Below are 9,360 nucleotides of genomic sequence, written 5' to 3'. Positions count from 1 at the left end.
GAGATTCGAGAAAAACCAGATGACTGTGCGGCCGGATCGCAGGCCTTCCAACGACTAAGAATAAAACTGACGAACGAAAACGAAAGTCAGAGTTGTGAACAGCTTGGCCAGCTGCCGATAAATGTCCTCAATTAACAAAGTATCCAAAATTCGCCAATCGTATTATCAGATACTTGTTTAAGACTTTAAGTATCTGATAATTGTTTAAGTTGCATCGCAAATGTTTTCGGTGTCTTATTTTTTGCAGTTGTTCTGATAGCTAAATCAAGTACTAGTACGGTTACCTTTTGATATGATATCGTGAATGCAAAATCGCTTACGTTGACCGTCATAATCTTCGACGTTATAGATGGACGGGTGCAATTTAGCGATGATTATCACAGATGCACGTACATACGTGCGACTCATTTGGATTTATTGATCCCTCCGGCGCTCCGGCGTGCTGTTCGTTATTAACGGCGCAGTAAAACACGAGTATCTTGTGCAGAAAGCAGCGGAACGGACATCCGACTGCGTTTCTTGCTTGTCTGTGAATCGGCCGCCGGTATAGGTATACGGTGTACATCATACCTGTGCCTGTACGGCGCACCGATAATTCAAGCTTTCTCGTTACCACAATAAACAGCCTCTGGGTTTCATTACGGCAAGTGATTATTAATTTATTTATTATGTTGGGCCGCGGAGTACAGCTACCTGCGTTGGACTAGCTAAGAACGGAGCATTACATTCAGAGCCGTGATATGTGCCTTGTCAGAATGCCGCGTGTTTACCGCTAAAGTACTCTGACACCAGTGAGGGACACCGACATCGCCCTCACTGATTGCCCTCGCCAGCGTCTGCATTTCTTCATCGCGGAATTAAATTGTACTCAGAGTGAGCCATTCCAGTTATCCAATTCCATTTCCAGTTAGCGAAATCCGCTGCGGGATTACATGTGCAAGGAAGATAAATTTTAATATAATGGAAAAATTACTAGGCGAAGGTATTTTCGTCTGCCTGTTCTTGATACGGATCCTGGTGGTCGCTGACCCGGACGGAACCGGTGCGTACTAGTACAGGCCATTCTTAATTTTTTTCCCTTAAATTGCTAATCGACATTCTTTGTAATATTACTTTGGAGAGCCGCTGTTCGCGATAAAACCAGCGGCAATGCACATTAATTTGCTTGATACACCCGCTGCAGTCTCGGATAACCCCGGTGATTTCCATTAGGGTACTCGTAACATAAATCTTGCTCCAGTAAAAGTAGGAGAGTTCTCAGAATTATATGCACACCCGTATGTGATATTTTTGTAGTGATTTATTCGCGTAATAATTGTGTTAAACACGCATGTTATGCAACTGGAGCATACTGTAATAAATGTCATTGCATCGGACAAAATCGTAACATGGCCGTTCGCATGACTCAGTGAATTGAGCCTTTTATTGGACAACAGGCAGTGTACAGATCAAAACGCTTCCGCAGATTTATATTTCCAGTTTACACTTATAATTACAAGCTAATAAAATTTAACTACTGTAAGTTTATTATACACAATTTAATGAGTCAATAAAATTTAATTCTACTGACTGTAATTAAATTGTGACTTTTCAGCTGGCGCCAAAAACCTCCATTACGCGCGAAGATACGAGCACATATCTTACACACTGTAATTAATTGGTTTTGATATCCTTGTTTTTGCACAAGTGTAATTTTCAGTACGAAGGTGATGTAAATTACGCCGTCCTGAAGCTATATGGCGAACATTCAGTGCTTTTTCATTTGTGCATTGCGTAGTTTACCCACTTCATTAGTTAATCACAACTTCATGACATAGTACAGTGAAACTAATGCAGTCTTATTAATACAATAATTTATTACAAATTTACAATAACATGCAAGTGTACAATCCAAGAATATTCGCAAGTTCTCAAATAAATAAAAGTCAGAATTCGTCAGGGTTTCGTGCCGGCAGATTTTGCAGTGCAAACTGCGAATGCAAACTCATGTGTGCCAACTGTCACGGTTCCGTAATGACCACGTTAACCATGGACGCCGCAGTTAACGTCGGCACTTGCAGTCGATTTGGCTGAATCGCAGCGAACTTGCAGGAAAGGTCTAAAGAAAATTGGACTAATTAATTGTCGCTCTTTGTCTGCGCGTACACAAGTTGTCACTCTCACCGTTCACCTTTCATCGCCCAGCCATTATACTATATGTACTGTATGTGCGAGTATAACAATTCTTTTGAGCATGGCAGCAAATAGCAATCAACAGTCCGATCCGTTCGGCTGTTTTTGTTTGGCATTTTTCGGTGAAATTTTTTGCCAGTTTCTTAGCATGGAAAACACATTTCTACATGCATATGCGCTTTCTTCCCATCACAGCCCAAAATTTAAAAAATGGGATGTGTAAAATTTTGTCATTAGAAATAGTGGAACACATATTTTGTGTTGTATGTTCTCGGTTCACAAAATAAATTTAGTGTGAAATAAAAATTATGGATTTTCTATAACAAAGCTCTATCTTCATATATGAAATACATTTAGTAAATTTACAAAGAGCGTACTTAGACAACATCTTAAGAGAAATCCCTTCCAAATAACATGGGAAAGTGCAGTTCCCATTTCCCAACACACGCTGGATAATTGTGATTAAGTAAGAGGGTTATTGTATTTTTATTGACAAATTGTACAAGCTAAAAGCCATTTACACTTGAACTTGATAAACCAATTTAGAACAAAAAGAATAAAATATTATATATATAATAAAAAAGAGAGTTATTTATTTTTACCTATCAGTACGCTTGAAACCAATTTACTACCGTAGTATCAATACGCCCGGAATTTGCTAGGAGGTGTATTCAGTGTAGCCAGGACGGCTGCTGCAACTATATATACGAGTAGACACAGTAATTTAGTATTTTTTGAGATGAGAGGCTTACGAAACTGTTAGACAGATGGACACTCACACTCTCCGTACACAAGGCCAGCCTGCGGGCACAGTACAGTTTGCACCGTTTGAAGTCTGCTTCCGCTCTGTGCGGCAGCAAATCAAAATTCCTCTCCAACTCTAAACCAACATTTTGCCTTAATTCGGCGAAAATAAATTATTTGGTTTAACAAGATGCGAACATTTTATTTGCAGCGGGAAATGGTCTTTCCTACTTCCTGCCGCAAAACGAGCCGGAACCGGTGATCCCGCGCGACCGTGAAGGCACCTACACCTTCGAGTCGGTGGTGATGCCGTCGTTCCCCGAGAGCTTCTTCCCGGGCGTGCCCAGTGAGAACGTCTTCGGCAACCTGGACTCAATGGTGCGACGCATCGCCAATCCAGACAAGCCGGCCGCGGGAGGCGGCACCGCTCCCCTGGAGGATCCTCCGCGATCGGCGGCGCATCCGCGGGAAAAGCGCAACATGGGGATGGGTGGTATGGACGGCAGCGGCGCAGTGCCGGACATGCAGGCCCGCGTGGCCATGTTTCAGGCGCCCGGGCAGAACATGGGAGCGCAAGTGTACACCGACCAGAGCAACGGTCAACAGGGCAGCGGAGCGTTTGCCCAGTCGTCCAACGCCGGCAGCGGGGCGGCCGTTGGAGGCAGTGCGGCGGCCGGCAGTGGCGTGCAGTACCAGAACAGTGCCGGCGGGAACGCGGGCGCAGCCGCCGGGACGCTGGACAACCGCGGAGGGCAGAGCGGCAACATCATGGCTGCCCAGGGCGGTAGCAACGCTAACGCCGGCGCCCAGGCCCCGATGGTTTTGCCGGTCGTGACCTACTACAACGGCCAGCTGATGCAGCCGGGTCAGAATCCCTACGGCGTCCCCACAACGGGGACATACACGCTGCCAGGAGCGGTGTTCACGACGACCGGCAGTTATGGATACCCGGTGACCGTTTCGTCCTACACCAAATACATCGATGGATCGGCGACATATGGCGCAGTGACGTCCGCTGCCCAGACGCAGGTCTACAACGGGAACACACTGGCCTACGGCCAGAACCGGTATGGTGTGCCCAGTAAAGGTAAGGCGCCGTATAACACTAAAACCAGTGTGAAAAAACAATCATTAGAAGTTTAACTGAGCTTTATTTGAAGGCGAATATATACAAAATGGTATCGAGACCACTCGACTGAACAACGGCGTGATAGAGACGATTTCCTACTACACCAAGTTCATCGACGGGACGCCCATCTTCGGCACGGTGACCAAGTCGCCGGTGCAGATGAGTATCATTCTCAACGGAGGCGGTGGCAACGCTTATCCCGGCCAGTATGTTGGACAACAACAAGGCCAGAGCCCGAACATGGGCGGAGCGCAGTTCGTGGGTCAGTTCCAGCAGGGCAGCAGTGCCTCGGGGCAGTATCAGGTCACTTCCGGTGGCGGAAATGCCGGCGCTGTTGGGGTGCAGTATCAGCAGAACGGCGGAGGGAATTCCAATACGAACGCCGGTGATTTCCGGCAGACCCAAAACATTAACGCTGGCTCCATGGGCGGAGGACAGGCCGCGCAGAATCCCGGCTCGTCTCAAAACGTCAACACCGGGAATGCGGCGCAATATCAGAGCTTTAACATGGGCAACGCCGGTCAAATTCCGGCGGGCGGCTCCATCAACCAAAACCAAAATATGAATTTCGGCGGTTCTCAAGTAACCAACTCCGGAAACGGCAACGCGGGAGTCCAGTACCAGGGAAGCGGAAACGCCAATTACAACCAGATCCAGCCGACCCCCACCAACATCCCCACCACCTTCCAGCCCTTCCCGGGACCGAACAACGTCCCCGCTGTGGGCACCTACTGGTACGGCCTGACCACCTACTACTCCTCCATCAACGCCGTCCCCGTCACGGTGACCTCCTTCGTCAACTACAACAACGGCGCGGCCACCTACGGCGCGGTGACCTACGGGACGTCCATCCCGCCCATCAGCACCTTTTACGCGCAGGGCAGCGTCTACAACGTCAACGGCGGCCTGGTCATCTGCGCCGAATGCGTCAGCAAGGGCTCCGACAACTCCTTGAAAGTGGTGGTCACTCCCGCCGTGCAGTATCCCGGCACCTACATCCCGGGGAAGGGCGACTACATCCCCATCGGGAATGTCCAGCCGGGCAACTTCTTCGACAATAACTATAACAACGTGCAGTTGTCGCTATCCACAACCACGATATACGAGACCTTCCCGACCGTTATCAATGGGCTGAGCGTCATGGGCAAACGCACCCGCTACAGCGTGTTCTACGTCCAGCCCAACGGACAACCGGCGGTGCTGAACACCCAGCCAGTACAACCGTTCCCCAACCAGCCAAACCCGGTGATCAACCAGAATCCGTCCCCGAACTCCATCGACCTGAGCAGCTTCACCAACGGCGTCAACAACGCCGTCCCCATCAGTCCCACCGGTGTCCAGCCGGCGTCGAACCCCACCTTCAACATCGCCAACAACAACCTCCTCCCGCAGGGGTACACCATCTCCGCGTACGGCGCGCAGGGCGGCGACAAGTTCCTGACGTACGGCGCCATGTCCTTCGGCTATCCCGACGGGAGCAACGCGCAGCCAACGGCCGTCTTCGACTTCCGCATCGTTCAGCCCGGCAACGCCATCGTGGGCGCCGGCATGCTGACGTCCGTCAAGCGGACGGAGCCCTTCCAGACGGCCTACCAAGGCCTCCCGGTCACCGGCACGCGCACCATCGTCAACTTCTTCTACTCGCCGAATGGTCAAGCGGATATCAACCAGCCGTCTCAAGGCGGGCAGCAGTTTCAGGGTCAAGGCAACAGTAACCAGTTTGGAGCCATTACCGGCTCACAAAACCAGCAGTCCAGTTCGCAAAACTTCCAGTCATTCCAGTCCTCCGGTACATCCGGTCAGTTCGTAGCCAGTTCAAATCCTCAGATGCCCAACGCGGGGTCAAACAGTCAGCCGTCGCAGCAGTTTGGCAATGGACAGCAGCAACAACAATTTCAACAACAGCAACAACAACAGCAACAGCAGCAACAACAACAGCAGCAGCAACAGCAACAACAACAGCAACAGCAGTTTAGCGGCATGCAGAATGACAACCAACCAACAGGAAACGGGCAATTCCAGACCACGCCGGGACAAGGTATGCAGTTATTTAATCCCCAGCCGGCACAACAGCAGCAGCAGTTTAACGGCATGCAGAACGCCAACCAGCAAATGGGGAATGGGCAATTCCAGAACAGCCCGGGGCAAGGCATGCAACAAGGGATGAATCCTCAGCAGCCGCAGCAACAACAGCAACAGCAGCAGCAACAGTTTGCCAGCATACCGAACCAGCCAACCAGCCAACAAATGGGCAATGGACAAACAGGCAATGGACAGCAAAGTGCCAACGCCTTTGGTGTCCAGGTCACCACTCAAAACACCCAACAGGCTAACTTCAACCAAATAGGTGACAACGGTCAAGTAAGTGCTTGCCCATCTTTTAGAAGTATACCGACTTGTTGCTAATTTAGCCCGCTTTGCAGAGCCCGCAACCGGCACTCCCCATCCAACCCAGCAGCGTCCAGCGCGGCCCCTCGCCGTCCGGCCCGGCGAATGCCGGCGCCAGTGGGCAGTCGTTCTCGTACTCGGCCTACTCCGTGCAGGGCACCGAGGGCTTGATGAGCATGGGGACGGTGACCTTTGTGGCGCAGAACGGGCACTTCTACACGGCCAGCGACCTGAAGACGGTGTCGCCCATCAGCGCCGTGCCGGGCATGACTCTGACCTCCACCAGCCGGCCCGAGGCCTTCTTCGCCTGGATCGGCAACAGCCGCATCCCGGGCGACCGCACGCGCATCGCCTACTACTACGCTCCCGTCACCAACGCCGCGCAGCCCGCAGCAAATGACATGCCGCGCGCCATGGCGCAGACCGGCTCCGATGGGCTCTCCAAACTAACGGTAACCATACAGAAACCTCTAGCCAAACGATCGGCCGATTCCGGACTAGATAGCGCCAACGGTCATCGGCAGCCGATTTCCCAAGGACAAGCGCTGTTGCTCACATTCTTTCAAAGCGAACATCCAAGCGAGTATGTCCATCATGTACCGCTTGCTGTGCTTTATTTAATAAGCAGAATCTTATAAATGGATAAAGGTCATTCGAACGGAAAGTGGCCGTTTGCGGAGGCAACGTCAGCGGTGCATGCCCGGCCTTAGCGGAAGTATGCCATTGGAACGGTGAAGAGTATTCCTGTGGCTGCCCGCCAGGCTACCAACCGTCCAAGACGCCCGGTGCCGGCTGCGAAGGTACGACAATACGACATTCTAAACAGTAGCCCTTTTCGTGCAATGATATACCGGTGTCCTGCGCAGATATCGACGAGTGCACTGACCCGGCGGTGAGCGGCTGCTCAGCCGACGCGCTATGCATCAACCTTGTCGGCAACTTTCTCTGCTTCTGCCGTGAGGGTTTCGTGGACACTTCCCCCGCGGGCGTCGGTTCGGGGAAGGTCTGTCGGCACAACGCCAGTGCGCCGGTGGATCCCGACGTGGGGTCCGTGGAAGGGGTGGTACGGCAACTGGACCAGCGCGCTTGTGTCGGTTATTACTGGTACATAGGCGAGAGCTGTCAGATTCACTGGCTTGGTAAGTGATACTGTACATCGCCAGTCTGCAGATCGCACTTGATTCATAAGCAAATTTTACTTGCAGCACTGGCTGTGGGACTTGCTGTATTCGTGCTGCTGGTCATCCTGGGAACCACTTGCCTGTGCTACCATTGCAGCCGAAAGTAAGCGTTCGGTTTCCTGTGTTTAGTAAACAGCTCAATACCTCACTGAAAAGATTTCATCGCTGCTCGTTGTCAGGAGAAAGATCCGTTCGGTTGACCTTTCGTACTATGCGGGCCAGAAGCCGGTGCAGATTCATCCGCTACCGGAAGTCCACGGCCGACACAGAAAAGCCTCCAAGGTATCCCCAGAGAACACCGTAACCTAAACGCTAATTTTCACTCTGTTGGTTTTATCGACAGAGAACGTCGACACAAAGCCAGAACTGGGACTTCCCGCGGCGTCTTCTGGACCAGCCAGACGAGCAAGCTAAAAGCACACGGGGCAGCACGCTGACCTTGAGTCCGTCCTTCGTGTCCAGAAGCAGCGCTGATAGTCTGGAGGATCGTTTATCGGTAGGCCACACCGCTACCCAGCTTCCAACAAATAGCAATAATTCTTATTTTCTTAATTCGACAAGCGCATAATTTCAATCCCTAATATTTGTGTGTCGCCGTTGCAGTGCGGCAGCGGTGACCAGCTGATCCGGACCGGCCACGTCCGGGACCGCAAGCGGCACGCGCCGCCGCCCTCGGTCAGCAGCAGCCTGGATGGCGGCCCCTCTGCCGACGCTTTTGATGTGACCACTCTGTACCCAGAGTGGCCGAAGCCGGATAAGCGCCGATCTGTGAATAAATGCTGAGTGATTTGATTTGCATTGCCTCCATATTGGACCGCTTCGTATCTTTAATATCGTGATTAGCCAACGCTCCATGCTTGTTGAAATTAAAGTTGATTGATTAATGTTGAGTTTAAGCTTCACTTTGCACTTGAAAAGAAATTATTTTAAGCGTTCAGCTCGGGTTTAGACTTCCGGTTGGCAGTTTAAATGTAGCCACAGCTAGCTAGACACGAACAAATGCTGGGAGAACGAGCTTGACCGACAACCGACGGCAAGTCATTACCGCCACACAGCCAACGCCTGTTGCCTTGTGACATTCATTCATTCATTCAGATTTTTGAATTGCTCTTCACAACCAGAACGAACACTTTCCGGCAACCCTAATTATTTTGATTCTGTCGACGCCGCTTTTGACACTTCGTTCATGGTTAAGCGCTTTGACCTTGAAAAACAAGGAGGGAGAGGAAGAATGGTGTCGGTGATAGCCAGCGCGCTAGCTGCCTGTCGGTTGACTGAAAGTGGGAACGAGCGGGTCACGTGGCCCTTTTTGTTTGTTGCTGAGGATGCTAAATAAATGTTCCAAGAAACTAGAATGACGATGTACGTATCTGTATTGTGATATGTATGCTACTAATAAATTATATGTATCTGTACTACGTACTATGACTATGATGTTTTCCGCAATGCAGATAGGTATGTACTTTGAACAATATATAAATTTCCATTGTGGACAACAAATCTGGCCAACATTCTGGACAACTCATGCGGAATTTCCACATGAGAAAACTTTTTTTAATTAATTCAACGATAACAATTAATTTAACGATTCATAAAAAATTATTAGATTCTTTCAAGTGTACGTACTCGTACTCGTACTTTTTCTCGTACCTTTTTCTTGCAGATCAGAAGAATATTTTGTTTTTGCAAATCAGAAAAATATTTTATGAGCACTCCCATGTACGTGTGTAAGCAGAAAACTATAAA

The 9,360-nt window shown here is 50.1% G+C and overlaps 1 protein-coding gene across 1 annotated transcript; it reads left to right on the top strand.

Moving 5' to 3' along the window:
• Nucleotides 1-522: 522 nt before the first annotated feature.
• LOC129600434 (uncharacterized) lies at nucleotides 523-8,784 on the top strand. The gene is made up of 10 exons (XM_055498940.1): nucleotides 523-1,042; nucleotides 3,128-4,003; nucleotides 4,077-6,406; nucleotides 6,469-7,016; nucleotides 7,082-7,233; nucleotides 7,300-7,572; nucleotides 7,639-7,717; nucleotides 7,794-7,896; nucleotides 7,958-8,110; nucleotides 8,218-8,784. Exons 1-10 carry the CDS (start codon nucleotides 961-963, stop codon nucleotides 8,395-8,397), a joined length of 4,776 nt encoding a protein of 1,591 aa, XP_055354915.1. The 5' UTR covers nucleotides 523-960; the 3' UTR covers nucleotides 8,398-8,784.
• The last annotated feature ends 576 nt before the right edge of the window (nucleotides 8,785-9,360 follow it).

The sequence above is a fragment of the Paramacrobiotus metropolitanus genome, unplaced genomic scaffold, assembly GCF_019649055.1.
Source record: "Paramacrobiotus metropolitanus isolate TYO unplaced genomic scaffold, Prichtersi_v1.0 Parri_scaffold0000177, whole genome shotgun sequence".
In the NCBI taxonomy this organism is placed as follows: domain Eukaryota; kingdom Metazoa; phylum Tardigrada; class Eutardigrada; order Parachela; family Macrobiotidae; genus Paramacrobiotus; species Paramacrobiotus metropolitanus.
The sequence above is the reverse complement of the archived record's forward strand: the minus strand, read 5'-3'. Positions and strand labels throughout refer to the sequence as shown.

What these genes read in the sequence shown, in the direction of transcription:
- LOC129600434 (XM_055498940.1), top strand. Translation starts at nt 961, where the DNA reads ATGGAAAAATTACTAGGCGAAGGTATTTTCGTCTGCCTGTTCTTGATA. An exon ending in CTGTCAGATTCACTGGCTTG is followed by an intron (nt 7,573 to 7,638) that starts GTAAGTGATACT and finishes TTTTACTTGCAG; the next exon opens with CACTGGCTGTGGGACTTGCT. An exon ending in GTCTGGAGGATCGTTTATCG is followed by an intron (nt 8,111 to 8,217) that starts GTAGGCCACACC and finishes TCGCCGTTGCAG; the next exon opens with TGCGGCAGCGGTGACCAGCT.